This window comes from Periplaneta americana, chromosome 8, assembly GCF_040183065.1.
Source record: "Periplaneta americana isolate PAMFEO1 chromosome 8, P.americana_PAMFEO1_priV1, whole genome shotgun sequence".
NCBI classification, from domain to species: Eukaryota; Metazoa; Arthropoda; class Insecta; order Blattodea; family Blattidae; genus Periplaneta; species Periplaneta americana.
The window spans coordinates 122213512-122231621 of record NC_091124.1 but is presented as its reverse complement, the minus strand read 5'-3'; the positions used below and the strand labels follow the sequence as shown (position 1 = coordinate 122231621).

Here is an 18110-nt window from a genome sequence, read left to right as displayed (position 1 = left end):
TTAAAATTAGGGGGATATGGTTTATTACGTGTATTTGTAATTTTAATTGATTTTTCTGTATTTAATTATATTTGAATTTCTATTATTTCCTAATTATATTAAGTGAGGTATACAATTGCATGCAGTTCTGCGTTGTGAGAGTCCAAATTTCATAACCATACAGAAAAACCTAATATAACTGTTTTCTAAATTTTAACTTTCAGTTTTTTTAAAAGCAGACTAGATGACAAAAGCTTCTCAATCGAATAATAGCAGGCATTTCCAATATTTATTCTGCGTTTCATTTCCTCTCGAATGTCGTTTATATTTGTTACTGTTGTCCGGAGGTATTTGAATGTTTCCACCTCTTCAAAGGATAAATTTCAAATTTTTATGTTTCTATTTCGTCTAACAGTTTCTAAGCATGATTTTTCCATCAGTTTTCTATTGTTTCTTCCCAACACATGAAACATTTCTGCATTTTTAATATGTTTTTCTTCCTGCATACTTTATAGCTTTTACTTCAAAGTTTTTTACTGCAGAAATACCAGTACAACTCCTAGATTCTTGACCTGGTCAGAACTACAAAGCCACTTATAATAAGACTGTCAAGTACTTTGACATTTTATAGTCACATTTCTGTCAACCTTGGATAAATTTAATTGAGGACTGTCTATTTATTTTAGACCTAAGTTCAGCTTCTGCTCAATATTAATGACAAGAAAAAATTGTCTTTAATAAATAATAGAATGAAAAGTCACATTTTTCACGCCAATCATCACCTTATCTCTTTCCATGCTTGATACAGATCGTTAAAAACTGCAGTACAAGAAACAACAATCACTCATATTCTGCATTGTACAAACAGGGGTAGACATGTCGAGCTCATGCGAGCAGGCTGTATCATGTTCTGTATGTGAGAGAAGAAGGTGGTCCTGCATGCTCATGTTTTTGAAGAGCAGTCAGAGTGGGTACACTGGCGCAGATATGAGAGACTGAAGTAGACGGGAGAGACAAATCGTGTTTTGTCTACTCCATATAAAGTATCCACCATGGCTGCAGGAAACTTATTTCTGAGGCATCGAATATAGATTACGCAGAACTTTATTAACTTTATCAGAAGTTAAAGGAAATCTGTTTGGAAACTTAAAAAGATGATATAAGACAAATATGATACTTGCAGTATGAATTATTTCGTGACTTTTGAGTAGACGAAGTCTACCCTGTTTCCCCTGATGCTACGCCACTGGCTATATGTCTTTTTGAAATCTATGAATAACTGATGTACTGTGCTCTTATACTCCCATTTTTTCTCCAATATCTGTCGAATACAAAAAATCTGATCAATAGTCGATCTGTTATTCCTAAAACCGCGTTGATGATCACCAATAATTTCATCTACATATGGAGTTAATCTTCTCAAAAGAATATTGGTCAAAATTTTGTACGATGTCAATAAAAGTGATATTCCTCGAAAGTTACTACAGTTAGTCTTTTCCCCCATTCTTAAAGACAGGTACAATTATGGACTTCTTCCATTGTTCTGGTACAATTTCCTTTTCCCAAATAGCATGTACAAGCTTATAAATTTCACTAGATAATGCGTTTCCATCTTCTTGTATTAATTCTGCTGGAATTTGATCAGTATCTGGAGACTTGTATTTGCCCTTATAAAAATTAATTGTATGTTCATATATAGTCCTTTTTTCCTCATGTACTTCTTCTAGTTGATGTTCATGTGATTCAACTATGATGTAACCTTCAATTGCTGCAAGTATGCTTTGTATGTAAACAGAAAGAAGAGAAGGGAGTCTACACACAGTGACTATTACAACTGTATGCTAGCAATGGACTCTCTATTTACAGAGAAGTTAAATTAATAAAGCTATCAATTTTGTCTCAAACACTTTTTCGGTTTCTTCTTATCTTTTGGTTAATTAAAGTGTTATTTCCTAATTCTAATATAATATAGCGTAATGCATTATGGATATGAGGGTGGACCCAAAAGTAACCGGAACTGTTGCGCATGCATGTTTTATAGTTACAAGTTGTGCTGTTAGATGGTGTTAGTTTGGGGTCTCCCGCGACCGTTAGTGAGCTGGCATCAGTCTGAGTTAAGTGATTTGTTTGTGGTGCTGTGTTGTTTGCGTCCCTGTTTCAACAGTTTGGCGATTAGTGAGATGGCCGACCACAAGGAACAAAGACTGTGTGTGAAATTTTGTTTTCTGTTAGGTAAAATTGCAGACGAGACCGCTAATGATGATGCTTTGGGGAAATCACAGGTCTGCGAGTGGTTTTCCCATTTCGAATCTGGCAACATGTCAACTGAAGACATGCCATGCCCTGGGCATCCTTCGACAGGAAGAAATGACGAAAACATTGCCAAAATCAAACGTGCAATTGATGAAGACCGTCGAAAGACCATTGACGAAGTTTCTGTGCAAACGAACCTGTCATGGAGCACGGTCCAGCGAATTTTGACCGAAGATTTGCACATGAGACCGGTGTCTGCAAAATTTGTTCCTCGCTTGCTCACAGATGACCAAAGAGAAAAGCGCGTGAGAGTTTGCTGCGACTTAAGAGTGAAGTGCAGAACGATACAAATTTTCTTAAAAGAATTGTGACTGGGGATGAGTCTTGGTGCTATGGGTACGATCCAGAATCAAAGCAAGCATCGAGCCAGTGGAAAACTCCAAATTCACCAGACCCAAGAAAGCACGTCAAGTGAGATCCAATGTGAAAACAATGTTGATTTGTTTTTTTTTTTATATGAATGGCATTGTCCACAAAGAGTTCGTTCTGCCAGAACAAACAGTGAACCAACATTTCTATTTGGATGTGTGATGAAGATTACGAGAGAGTGTGTGATGAAAACGGCCCGAAATGTGAAGAAATGGGAACTGGTTGCTTCACCACGACAATGCTCTAGCCCACACAGCTCTGATGGTCCGACAGTTTTTGAAAAACAACAACATGGTGCTTGTGCCTCATCCACCCTACTCACCTATCTGGTTCTATCGGACTTTTTTTTATTTCCACAGATGAAGAAATGTCTGAAAGGAAAGCAATTCAGTGATGTGGATGATGTCAAAGAAAACACGCTAACGACTTTAAACAGTATCCTGCCTCAAGAGTTCCAGCACTGTTTTCTGCAGTGGCAAAAGCGTTGGGACAAGTATATTAATGCACATGGACAATACTTTGAAGGGGACTAAAGTACTGTGAATGTGGAGTTAAAAAAAAAAAAAAAAGATTATTTTTGGGTCCCCCCTCGTATACACGACAATATAGTAACAAAGGTAGTGAGCCGTGCCTACTACCACGGCCGTTCATCTAGTACGTCACTTCATCCGTCAGAGCGCTCTCAGACGTCACAGTATAGATAGCGCTATCAATCCCTTCATTTGTTCTTTCCAAATAACCCTATTGGCCGGTTCATTACGAGGATAGAGGGGGAGAGAGTTTACCTGTTTTAACGGAGATACACAGAACGACACTTGGGTTCCGGTACACGGCAGATACACTTAGCAAGACTTAGGCTCTCGTACGCGACATAAACATTTAATAAGACTTAGCATTTTAGTACGTGGCAGATATAGACAACGTGATTCGGGCTTGGTACGTGCTGGAGATAGATCAATGGAGTAGTTAAATTGCGTCGTGTGTGTTTGGGATTTAGTGGATCGTAGTTTGAAACATCGCTTGCTAGTGATACGTCTTGGGGGCAAGTTTTGTATTTGCATCGAGTAATATATTTGTGAGATATATATGTGTTTGAGGTAAATTGTATTTGGGGATTATGTAAGGAGATTTGATTTGAAACGTGAGTTCATGTTCCGAGATGGTTAGAGTGATAAGGCAGCGATTACGGTCTCACATATGGTCTTAGTGTAATCCCTGCTCCATTTGATTATTGGATTCCTTCACCGCTATTTTGTTATCATATGCGTCGAGTTCATTGCTATTTAAATGATCGTTGAGGTTGGAATTATCGTCCGTTTACTTATTACGTGTATCTGTCTCCATCCCTCTCTCTCTCCGTTGGGTATTCATTTTGTAAAGTGCAGAGATTTGTGTTAGTGCAATGGCACAGGTTATGTGAGCAATATGTGCTATGGGTAATGTATAGTGATCAGTTATGTGATGCCTTATGCTGGGTACAGTTTGTCTGTTATTGAGTTTACATGTACCTTTAGTTTGCTTAATTAGATTGAGTGATATCTATGGTCGAATGGACCATGTATTAAGTTAATGTGCTGGCTGGGTGTTCCGTTTAGATTCATACTCAGATAGTTAAAATGTATATATTTAGAGAGTGGTTCATGAACATATGGCTTATAGGTCAGTTACAGATTATCGAGAGACGGCCATATTAGATGTTCATCACTTATAAGTATGTTGGCCCCAGCCTTGTGATACTTTTATGGTTTACATATTCTGGGGATACCATTTTAGATTAGTTCGTTCTACTTTCATTCACCTATTTCATATTTATTGTTATTTCATTATCCATTTATGTATATTGTTAATTATTATTGTTAATTATATTTGTTTTACAAATTCACACTATTCATTTCTAAAAGTCTTCCACTGCGCACATCCAATCCTTCCAATGTGTCCTCCACCTGGCGAAAGCAGCCAATATAAGAAAGATAAAGAGGAGTGGATGATCGTACCCCTCGCCACCTCCACAGTAGAAATTATGATTTGCATACTTTTTTGTATTAACTACTTTTCTTTAAACCTTCCAAACTCTTTCACCTTTAGCATTCCCACTCACTTCCTGTCTGTTGCAAGCATAAATTTTAAAACCCACCAAAAGTTTATATTGTAAAGAAAAAGTATCAAAAACACTAAAAGTTCCCTTCTTATCTTTTGATAAGGAAACTAGGGCCTATAGTATTTTTGTTAACAATGCATTGCATATAATATGTTTATATTCTGATGAAACAAGTTCGAAAAGAAAGTATTAATCACAGTACACCACAGAATTGAGAACCAATCAATTGCCAGCAGATGAGTCCTTACTTGAGTGTGCGTTCAATTGTGGTAGTTCGGAATATTTCCTCTTGGTCCAGAGAGAGAGTACAATATACATCCCGCTGATTGACAGAACCATGACTCCTGCTCTGCAAGTTCTTTGCTTCACCTGTGAAACATAAAAAATAAAATGATGCATTCTAGCAACATACCATGCCTGCAATTTTAAATGAATGTACAGTAGTATGCAAACACGACATATTTTTACATTTTCTGTCATTGTTGGCCTCACAGCTGCTCATACTGCTTTAATTGACATCTGTAGTACGTGTAATTCCATTGTTCAAGGTCTGTCGTTATTATTTTTTTATAGTATGTGACATTTTGCCTGTCGTTTTGTACTTATAAGCATTTCAGTTGTGTTGAAGACTTAATACTGCAATCCTGTGTACATTCTGTCGTCTTCACAAATGGATACAACTCCACGAAAACGGTCTAAAATTATAACATTAGCAGAGATTCTTCTATGACACAGAGGCAAATTGCTGCAGAATGTCACATCGGTTTGGCTACTGTTAATTCGATCATAAAAGGATACAGGGAGGCTGGATCCATCACACCCCAGAAAAAAGGAAACTGTGGCCGGAAAAGGAAGACTTCACCTGCAGATGATCGTTTAATTGTCAGGAAAAGTAAATTAAATCCTAGACTAACTGCTGTCGACTTAACCCGCGAGTTAATGGCTACCACTGGGGCGAATATTCACGTCACAACAGTGTGGCGTAGGCTTTTGGAAGCTGGACGAAGGGCTCGTAAGCCTATTAAGAAGCAACTGCTAACCCCTGTTATGTGCAAAAAATGCTTAATGTGGGCAAAATTACATCAACACTGGACAGTGAATGACTGGAAGAATGTACTTTTTTCCGATGAGTCTCATTTCGAGGTCCACGGCCACCGTGTTTCTTATGTACGGAAAGGATCCGAAAAAGTAACAGCAGCTCATCTCCAACAAGCACCCAAATACCCCCCTAAAGTAATGTTTTGGGGTTGTTTTACACATGAAGGGCCTGGAGCATTAATACCTATCAAGGGAATGATGAATTCTGACAAATATATTCACTTATTGGAAACCAGAATCGTACCCCAGCTGCAAAAATCATTTTCGGATGGCAGAGGTGTGTTCCAACAAGACCTGGCACCATGCCATACATCTCGAAAAACTACAGAATTCTTCAACAAGAAGAATATTCAGGTACTCCCCTGGCCAGGCAACTCACCCGACATCAACCCCATTGAGAACTTGTGGTCAATTTGCAAAAGAAGAATGCAAAAAATGGATTGTTCTAAAAACTACAGAATTCTTCAACAAGAAGAATATTCAGGTACTCCCCTGGCCAGGCAACTCACCCGACATCAACCCCATTGAGAACTTGTGGTCAATTTGCAAAAGAAGAATGCAAAAAATGGATTGTTCTACAAAGGAGATGATTTCTGCCCTCATTGGTGTATGGTTTCGCGATGAAGAAATGAAGAATATTTGTGGGAAATTAGTGGAATCCATGCCAAATCGTCTCAGAGCTGTTATTAGGAACAAGGGAGGCCACATAGATTACTGAGGTATGTCTTAGATCCTTTTTTTATCCTGTTTGAGTGTTTTTGCATAAGTAAGTACGTTGTTCAGATTAATTTGCACGCTATTGTATGTATAGATTTTATTATTGCTAATGTGTTGGTTGTCATGGAGAGAGTGACTTAAACAATTTTAATTTACTGCTGTGACTTAAAAAACTTTTAATTCACTGCCGTAAAAAAAGTCATGGTATACCAAAGCCATCGTTTAGGTTGATAAGAACAGTGAAATAAAGAGCAGATAAGATAGCAGTTATGGATAATAGTAATTTACGTATTTTAATAAAACTTTAACTTTGTCGATAAACTTGAGTGACTTCGCATTTCTCAAAACAAGTTCTAAACTTTTTTGACATGTTGTTTATAATGTACTGCTTGGAAGGCTGTGACTTCACTTTCTTACACTATTACATAATCTGTTTAGTAGTCATTTACTAACTTCATACTTACTTACTTACTTACTTACAAATGGCTTTTAGAGAACCCAGAGGTTCATTGCCACCCTTACATAAGCCCATCAATCTCTATCCTGAGCAAGATTAATCCAGTTCCTAGCTCATATTCCAACTCTCTCATACCCATTTTAATATTATCCTCACACCTACGTCTCAGCTTCCCCAAAAGTTTTTTCCCTTATGTTTCCCAAGTAACACTCTATACTAGAGTCGGGCAGACTGCCTCATTTTATCGCCCGTTCTCGGTTGCGTAATCACCGTAGTCTCGCTCGGTGCGCGAGTACCTAACCTAGCCAAATGACTCATTGATAGAGAACACGAGATTCTCTTGCTCCCGAGATTACCGATACTAGGTCATTCCCGACAGTCTCGGAGGTCTAGGCGGGACTGATAAGCAAGCAATATCGCTCGGGCCGTGCTCCTATAGGAAGCATTGGCTTATACACTTCCCGGTTCTTTAAATATATATCATGTCGTAGCTCCTATAATACTTAATCAATCACGCTGTAATTTTTTGGATTGATAGCTCAATGTCTAAGGAAAACATAGGAAAAAAATTTAACTGAAAATATTTTTTGGAAAGTGAGAAAAAAAATATTAACTTCGATGGAGTTTGATGTGTTCAGAATAGACATTTGCAACTTCACCTTTGTAGGCTGAAAACTTTTTTGTTTTTCACGTTAGATGGGGGGTCAAAGCGAGAGAAATGTTGAGAAAGGGTGGAAATTATTTTTAAAAGTGATGGCAGCTCAAAATCTTTACTGGTTCTCGAATAACGGCGAGTTAACCAAAGAGCTGTTTGCGAAAGACTCATGACTCAAACGTTTGTTCCGCAAAATTTGTACGGAACCCTTCAACGCATGAAAACCCGTTATTGTACGGATGGTATTAAATGATATTTCAATATAGGTAGTTGAAAATGAGGCTATATAGTACGAGATGGTTTACACTTTACAGTAATTAGGCCATCTTTTATAGCAACTAAATAAAAAAATAGTTTGTAACACAATGATGTGAAACATGAAAATATTAAAAGCTGGTTCACAATAAACCGGGAACGGAAACGGCAACGAGAACTAGAACGGAAATATTGTTAAAATAAATGTATTTAAATGTAAGCATTGACAATTAACTATTCTGAATGCTCACATTTAAATACTGTAGGCTACATTTATTTTAACGTTATTTCCGTTCTCGTTTCTGTTCCCGGTTTATTGTGAACCAGCCTATACTATAGAAAACTACACTTTCTACTGGTGTGCACGTTATAAAATATTGTTACAGAACAATCCTTATTGTATTGCAGCCATGTTGCAATATAAAATGACATAGGCCTATATGGTTTACAATAATTATCCTATATGTTATAGGAACGAGAATAACAAATTAAGAATTAATAAGATTTCTAATTCGTTGTACCTAATGGTAACTTACAAGACAATAATAAATAATAACCATCATAATAATCCTGATAATCATAATCTTGATCATCCTAATGATTACGATAATGATAATGATGATAACAGTGATACTAATAATAATAATAATAATATAATAATAATTAATAACAATTAATAATAAGAATAATAATAATCCATTGCTGTAGAGTAACGGTTAGCACACCTGACTGTGAAACGATCGGGTTCCGGTTCGAATCTTGGTTGGGACAAGTTAACACCAAAGGTCCCGGGTTCGATACCCGGCTCCGGAACAATTTTTCCCTCGAAATTATTCAAATCAACTTTACAGGGAGTTATACCTGAAAATCTTGATTTGCATAATACACGTCACTGTTCGTTAACAGAAAACCACAATTTAAGTCACACGGAGTTAGTGTGCACTCGAAGTTGGTTGCTTGACGGTTGTCAGCCCACTTTGAGGTCTGTGGATATAGAGGGAAAAATTGGATCGGTGTCGGTTAGAGTTCCCGAGTAGCTCAGTGGTAGGGCGTTGGTACGTTAAACCAAAGGTCCCGGGTTCGATACCCGGCTCCGGAACAATTTTTCCCTCGAAATTATTCAAGTTAACACTGGTTCACAATAAACCGGGAAACGGAAACGACAACGATAACGGAAATATTCTTAAAATAAATGCATTTAAATGTGAGCATTCACAATTAGCTTTCACGTTCCCGTTCCCGGGCTCCGGCAATCTTCTCGTTAACTGTGAATGATCACATTTAAATACATTTATTTTAACATTATTTCTCGTTGTCGTTTCCGTTCCCGGTTTGTGAACCAGCCTTTACCTGGCTGAGTCTTCTCGCCTCAACCCATTGAGAATTTGAGAGCAAATGCTGGGTAACTTTCGGCGCTGGACCCTGGACTCATTTCACTGGCATTACCATCATCTCATTCAGATGCTAGATAGCGATAACAGTTGATAAAGCGTCGTAAAGTAACTAATTTAATAATAATAATAATAATAATAATAATAATAATCGTTCCCTCTTTTATTCTCTGTTATGATATAGCAAATATAAGTGACACTCGGGAGGAAACGCAGAATAAATATGGGGAGAAATGCCTGTTATTATTCGGTCGAGAAGCTTTTGTCATCCACCCTGCTCTCAAAAAACTTGAAAGTTAGAATTTATAAAACAGTTATATTACCGATTGTTCTGTATGGTTGTGAAATTTGGACTCTCACTTTGAGAGAGGAACAGAGCTTAAGGCTATTCGAGAATAAGATCCTTAGGAAGATATTTGGGGCTAAGAGGGATAGAGAATGGATGAAGTTGCACAACGTAGAACTACACGCATTGTACTCCTCACTTGACATTATTAGGAATATTAAATTCAGAGGTATGAGATGGGCAGAACATCTAGCAGGTATGGGCGAATCCAGAAATGCATATAGAGTGTTAGTTGGATAGTCGGAGGGAAAATACGTTTGGAGAGGCAGAGACGTAGATGGAAAGATAATATAAACATGGATATGATGGTAGAGATTGGATTAATCTTGCTCAGGGTAGAGACCGATGGCAGGCTTATGTGAGAGCGGCAATGAACCTTCGAGTTCCTTAAAACGCGTTTGTAAGTAATTATGATCAATTTTTGAAAGGATCTACTCTATTTAGTTATTCTGTCCTGCCACTTGCAAAAGTGTTTCCATTTCACATTCAGCATTTTATCAGTTGGGAAACAAAAATATCTTTTGTCAGAGTCTTTGGTCCTTTATAATAATATAAATAAGTATTAATTAATTTATTTCGTCCTTACACAGCGCAATAACAACGAAACATCCAGATGTGAACGCGCAATATAATAATACAGACGTGTGATATCCATTACTATAGCGTATACAAAACACTATCGAATGGTTAAATATGGAATGTCAACAAAATGCTGATAGCGAGAAAGTATATCATAGCTCCAACCATTTAACTTGTTATTGTTTTAGACTAGCTTAGGATTAGGTAACGACTGAAAGTGCTGCATTATTTTGCTTCTCCAGAAAGGCAATAAGTAGTTCATTAAAATAGTGTGACTTCTGTAAGAATGTCGACAATCATAATGTTCTGTATTATTGCATACCACACTGCTGTGCCTTCTTAAATTACTTTATGAACATTAATATTTCAGAAAGAGTCACGAATTGCAGTGATGAGCGGCAATTAAGCCGGCAGTCAGTGTACGCATTTCATAACGATAAGTCGGCCGTGCGATAACAGGCCGGGACCCGGTATTCCTCGTTCCCGAGAGTGCCAATCTCGAGAATACGATTCTCGGAACTGGCATTATCGGCCAGCTAGTCTCGCCTACGAGAACGAGCGGGAGTAAGAGGCTGTTTGCCCGACTCTACTCTATACCCATTTCTGAACTGACTCATACATGCTACATGCCCTGTTCATCTCAAACGTCTGGATTTAACGTTCCTAATTATATTAGGTGAAGAATTCAATATGTGCAGTTCTGTGTTGTGTAACCTCCTCCATTCTCCTGTAACTTCATCCCTCTTGAGTTAGTGAAATGCTTGGGTGAAGACAAGAAGGAAATTCTATCATTATGCAACGAAATATATGAGAAAGGCGAATGACCTGAATATTTTACAGAGATGGTGTTGCTGCCAATATCAAAGAAAAATAATGCCAAAAAATGTAAGAAGTTCAGGACTATCAGTCTGATATCACACTCGGCGAAGATTCTCCTGCGAATACTGAATCTACGTTTATATTTTTAAATGGAAGGACAGTTGGAGATCAGTTTGGCTTCAGAAAAGGAAAAGGTACACGAGATGTAATTGGACTACTACGAACAATCGGCGAAAGATACCTAGAGAAGAATAAAGTGTATATAGTATTTGTGGACTTAGAAAAGGCTTTTAACAGAGTGGATTGGAACAAACTGATGTACATCCTGAAGAAAATAGGTGTGGATTGGAAAGAGAGGAGGCTGTTCAATAACCTTTATATCAGGCCTGCACAAGGTTTGCGCTCTCCAAGCAGGCTCACAGCTCATGAGCGAAATGCAGATATCAGCTGCGCTCTGTACAAGGGTGGACTGGAAGAAGGGATGATCTCGTACAAAATATACACAAAAGGAAGTACTATTACGAGTGTTCGTGAAATGAATTCCCGTTCAGTGTTTGCAAAACTATCTTGGACTATTATTAATTAATAAATATTTATTTTACAGAAATAATAGAAATTCTATAGCTACTTAAATGTACAATATCATTTTGTTATATTTTTATTTATCAGGACATCAAAACGGGGTTTTATGCTGTTGGCAGCTGAAAGGAACAGTAGCCTACTGACCGTAATGAAACATCAGTTACAGAAGTTCGATGTCTGCCTTTATTAAAGTTGATTATAGAAAACAATTGCTCACAAATATAAATGTTGAGCCAAACATAGCAATCATTTTCACAGCCGTCCACACCGCATCTTGCCGCGAAACCAGGTGGCCTGGGTTCGATTCCCAGTCGGGGAAAGTTACCTGGTTGAGGTTTTTCTGGGGTTTTCCCTCAACCCAATATAAGTAAATGCTGGGTAATTTTCGGTGTTGGACCCCGGACTCATTTCACCGGCATTATCACCTTCATCTCATTCAGAGCCTAAATAACCTAAGATGTTGATTAAGCATCGTAAAATAACCTACTAAAAAAATAAAAAAAAAATTCACAGTCAGCCTGTGTAGTCGTGGATATTATTGCTAATGTTTAGTCTTGTAAAACTCAACCAGGCTAGTACTATTATTCAAACGATCTTTAGTCCTTAGGTCACATTGAAGATCAGTAAGTTCGAGCTGTAAATCGTTAAATGTTATGTTCCGTCTTTTAGATTCCTCCATACTGTACTGTAACAGTAGGTAAGCAATGTGAAACAGTTACTGAGAATAGACCTACATGCTGCACTCTACTAGATAATTGAGTGGTCGTTTCTTTCTCCTCTACCTATAGCAAGTCTATGTCATTCTGACGTATCTTCCTCTCCGTTTCGGCGAGCGGTAAACAGGCCTCTCCCGCTCCAAAGGAGCGCGCGCGCTCGTCGAGTGCTGTTTGTGCAGGTATGCTTTATATGAAACAACGAGTCAAAGGAGAAAGGAGATAGGAGAAGAAATGTTTGAAGGAAGTGAAATAGGGAGTGGAGTACGACAAGGATGCCCTTTATCATCTACCCTGTTCAACATCTACTTGGAGGATTTGGTGAAGAACTGTTTTCAGAACATGGGAAGGCTAAAAGTAGGAGGAAGAATAAAGTGTTTAAGATTTGCTGATGATATAGCGTTGTTAGCAGAAGAGGAGGTGATACTAAGGGATATGCTACTGGAGCTAAATGACAGCTGTGAGCAGTATGGGATGAAGATAAATGCAAACAAAAACAAGACGAAAACCATGGTTGTCTCAAAAAGAAAAAATAAAGAAGGTAAACTTGCAAATTCTAAATGAGGCAGTAGAGCAAGTGAACAGCTTCCAAATAGCCTACTTGGGATGTACTATAAGCAGTAACATGAGCAGCTTCCAGGAAGTCAAAAGTAGGATAGCAATGGCCAAGGAAGCTTTTAATAGAAAAGGAGCATCTTCTGTGGACCTCTGGAAAAGGAACTAAGGAAGAGGCTAGTGAAGTTCTTTGTGTGGAGAGTGGCATTGTATGGGGTAGAAACATGGACATTGCGACGAAGTGAAGAGAAACAAATAGAAGCATTTGAAATGTGGATATGGAGAAGAATGGACTGTGTGAAGTGGACCGACAGAATAAGAAATGAAGTTGTGTTGGAAAGAGAGGGTGAAGAAAGAATGATGCTGAAACTAATCAGTAAGAGAAAAAGGAATTAGTTGGGTCACTGGCTGAGAAGAAACTGCCTACAGAAGGATGCGCTGGAAGGAATGGTGAAGGCGAGAAGAGTTTGGGGCGGAAGAAGATATCAGATGATAGACGACATTAAGATATGTAGATCATATGTGGAGACTAGGAGGAAAGCAGAAAATAGGAAAGATTGGAGAATGCTGGGTTTGCAGTCAAAGACCTGCCCCTGGGCAGAACACTTATGTATGTAGGTATGTATGTATGTATGTATGTATGTATGTATGTATGTATGTATGTATGTATGTATGTATGTATGTATGTATGCCTGTATGCATGCATTCATTATTGGGCACCTGAAAACCTCCAATGGATGAGAATTGTGCTTTTTCAACATCGTTGGTCACTGAATGTTTGATGTGGAATCCTTGGTAACTTTGTTATCAGTAGACATCGGATTTTTAGGCACTAAAAATTGCAGTTTTAGGCACCTAAAATAAGCTCAAAATTTGTAAAATTAGGCTCTATTTTAATGAAAATAGGCATTTTAGGCACATCAAGGTATCATACTTATTTCTTTCACTGAAATTTTTAGTTATACACTAAAATACGCACAAAAAAGTATGTTTAAACATTAAAAAAGAATACTATATTATATTTATAAACAGAGCTGCACAAATTTAATATATTGAAACTAATGAAATAATGATTATTGATATCAAGATTACTCATTTTAAGTTATTGAAATTCAGTTCTATGCTCACACTTTATTATAATTATCTGCACAGTACACCACCAGAATTTTTTCTAAATTCTCCACAGCTAACCTTTGCCTTTTGTCACTGAGAATCATTTTGAAAGCAGAAAAACTTCTTTCAACCGAAACTGATGTGAGAGGTGCAAATTTTAAATTAGGTACAATAGAAACATCAATACTTACTGGAACATTTACACTTTCCCCCGATATCACTCTTGATACTTTTTCCTACATTCTTATTTAATACGTTGTCCCACTTATTTTTAACTTTTTTCCCCAGTTTCGCCCAAAGCAGAATGTATGTTTACTTGAGCTTCCTTTACTATTGCTATTTGGCTACAAAGAGATTGTTTTTCACGTTCTAATTGTTCAATGCTTGCAGGTATGAAAGAAAAGTTTGATGTTATGTAGACAATATTATTTTTCACTCGTGAGTCATTCAGACAATCTTTCACTGCTTTCACACACACTGCACTATCAGTTTCAGGTAATTTATCAATAACTGTGACCACTTCTTTAAAACACTTAGAATAATACACCACTGACTGAATCCAGGTTCCCCATCGTGTAACAACCGGCTGAGGTGGGAGTGGGATATCTGGAAAGTTCTCTCCGAATATTGAAATCCTGGATGGGGCTTTACAAAAACATTTTTTTGTGTTAGAAATAAACGAATTGACAAGAGGAAATTCATTCCGGATTGTTTCAGAAACCCTGTGAAGGCCATGTGCTAGACAGGTTACATGCGTGAGGTTAGGATAAAATGTTTTAAGAAGTGGAGCTGCAGCAACCATGTATGAGGCAGCATCAGTACAAAACAACAGAACTTTAGAATCGTCTATATTACCTGAGTATAAAGACTGTAGGCCTTTATTTACAAAATAAGCAATGGCTTGGCTATTCACTTTCGAAAGTTCCTTAACACATACGAGGTGTGGAATCGAAGGTCCATGAGGACTAAGTTTTCCTACTACCATATTTGCTATATACCTATTCATAGGATCTGAGGTTTCATCCACAGAGACCCATATGTAAGAATCACCTATATCCTCCCGAATGGAAGCTAAAGTTTCATTGTATATTCTGTCTAAGTAATTTTTTCTTAGGGTCGACTCAGATGGGATATTTTGTTTGCAGTATTTTTGTAAAAACTGTCTTAAAACCGGATTTTCAATTGCATTCCAGGGAATGTTAGCAGCAACAAACGCTCTGGTTAAATCAGCATAGAAATTGCTGCTGAGATTGGATGAAGTAGGCTGTGTTAGTAAAGTTTGTTGCAGTTGATTTTTCTGCTGAGCTTTAGCCTTATGATCCGCTCCTTGCACATGCTGCTTTAGGTGGCACTTCTTTTCTTGCGAAATCTAAAAATGTAAAGTAAACTGAATTAAAATAAAATCCTAATTGTTGTATTGCCGTATTTCTATCACAAAGTTAGTAGGTTCGAACAATCAAAATTTTAATGACCTGCAAATACTTTAACTATCGGAATTTAAGAGGTTAAAGTGTAGTGGTCTTAAAAAGAATTATACCTCAGGATAGCTCAGTCAATGTATAAATATTATAGGCCTACTCATTAAAATTAATAGAATTTATATATTTCAACTATTGTTACATACCTGTTTGCTACAAATCTTGCAGAATATTATTTTTCCATCATAAGTGAATTCTGAATATTCTGTTAGCCATTGCCGGATCAATGTAGATTTTGCAATTATATTTTTCAGCATTATCGCGTTAAACTTCACAGGAAAACGTCCTACCGCTCAAAACTTCTCAACACAAATAAGGTGAGGGAAAGAGCAACTGTTAACGAGCATTCAAATGAACCGTTGTTATTGAGATTCAATTGGACAAAAATACAAAGTTCCACTTATTGTTGCATTTCCTGGTAGTGTTAACACTAGGAGAGCCATTCTTTTAAATATTAATGGTTTACCCTACTAATTCGCAGTTTTACGACTTTTCATAAATATTTCAAAAACACTCTTTCTCCAAAAATTGTGATTTTATGACACAGCTAATCGGTTTCAGACCGAAAACAGTCATTTTTATAGTATAGTATATCTCTGAATCGGTAGCAGCACATGTTGTGATTGTTGCCTGCTTCAAAACTAAGGTTGGTTCTTTGTCGGCATTTATGCCTCCAAACATGTTAAATTCAGTGAAATCTATTGCGAGTATCGTGAGATTCAAAACATTTTGTTTCCTTTATCAATGGTTTCATGGCCGGTGTGAAGCAAACTTTCCACTTTTTAAATGCCTTACATTTCGCAGTGAATGCATGTATAAATTATAAAAAGTAAGAGTAAAATGCGAAACTTTACAGTGAGTTAGGCATTTTTAGGCGAATATTAACAAATTAGGCTCTAATAACCGTTTTAGGGCATTTTAGGGCACTATAAAACTCTTTGAATACCTTTCAATTTCCATGAAACACAAATATTAATAATTATTTTTACTTTTCTCCTAAAGAAACAAAATAGGCATTTGCCCTAGAATCCGATGTCTGGTTATCAGTCTTTACTTCTTTGAAGGCACAGTTACTGCTGACTCATATTGCCATTTTCTCAACCATGAATTACCTCCCCTCTTGCAAAAAATTCCCTTGAATTCGAGAAAAGAAGTATGGTATCAGCAAGATGGCGCACCACCACATTTTGCAATAAATACACGTGAACTATTAAATGATAAATTTGATGACAGGTAGATTTGACGTGCTGGACCTGTTGCATGGCCACTTTGCTCACCCAATATAACACTATTGGACTATTTTTTTGGGTACCTACATAAAACAAAAAGTCATTTTTACACCACCTAGCCTACAATAAAATAGGAAGCCGATATGAAACGTCGAATATGTGAAGCTTTTATATTGTATGTATGTATTTATTCACACTGCAAATGAGTATATACCCGGTGGCAGTGGTAACTAATTATACTCAGTAATGACAATTAATAATAATACTAATAATAATATAATAATAATAATAATAATAATAATAATAATAATAATAATAATATATACATATATATATATTCAGGATTCTACAGCTACTGTCGTCTTCCTGTGCCAATTCTCCAAAGCTTGTGCGTCTTCAGTCCTCATCAGTCCTCAACCCCCTCTTGTGCAGGACCTCCATTACTTCGTTGTCCCAAGTTCTTTTTGGTCTACCTCTTCCTCTTCTTCCTGGAGGTTTACACTGGTAAATTTGTTTAGGCCATCTATCTTCGCCCATTCTCATCAGATGACCAAACCACTTCAAACTCTTATTTTCTATTCTATTTAACACTGTCTCTTCAGCATCCATTCTATGCCTAATTTTTAATGTGGTCTAAGTGGAGACTCTAGCACTTCGTCTCAAATAATCCATTTCTACGGCCAAAATTCTTTTTCTATAATAGGCCTATGCATTCGTTACCCATATTTCACTTCTGTAGTTTAATACAGATTCAACTAACATTTTGCCAATAATATTTTTTGGTATCCTTCCAAAGATGTTTATCCCACCATATAGAATTTAAACATGTTATAATTTTTTTACTTTGTTCAATTCGATTTTTTATTTCCTCTTCGCCAATACCTTCTGCTTTAGTTATAATTGTACCTAGGTATTTTGCCTGATTAACTTGTTTAATTTCAATTTCATCATTTATAACAATATTATCACTACTTTTAATATTAATGGCCAAATATTCTGTCTTCTTATAATTTATAGAAAGACCCTTTAAATATGCAGAAATTTGATCCAAACAAATGTAACATTGTAAAATTCCTTTGGAGAACGAAAAGTGACATTTGTTTAGATCGTATTTCTGCACATGTAAAGAACAAAACTAAAATCTTTCAATCATTTATTACCATAATACATTGCTCTATTAAATTGACTGAACATATTATTGCGAATTCAATTAATAGCTTTCCCAAAACACGCTATGAAATGTTTCATATGAAACAATTATCTCGAAAAGGAAGCAAATGCAAGCAAAATTGTATTAAAATTTTTTTGTTTGAAATATCTCAAAGAATAAACCCCTGAAATTAATGACATTATTTACGGTTTAT

General features: G+C 36.8%; 1 protein-coding gene across 2 annotated transcripts in view; it reads right to left on the bottom strand.

Moving 5' to 3' along the window:
• RasGAP1 (Ras GTPase activating protein 1) overlaps nucleotides 1–18110 on the bottom strand; it is a 102668-nt gene that overhangs the window by 68497 nt on the left and 16061 nt on the right. For both annotated transcript variants that reach the window (XM_069833550.1, XM_069833551.1), the window contains exon 2: nucleotides 5008–5128. In XM_069833550.1, coding sequence (XP_069689651.1) covers nucleotides 5008–5128 — 121 coding nt within the window. The remainder of the gene's footprint in view (nucleotides 1–5007; nucleotides 5129–18110) is intronic.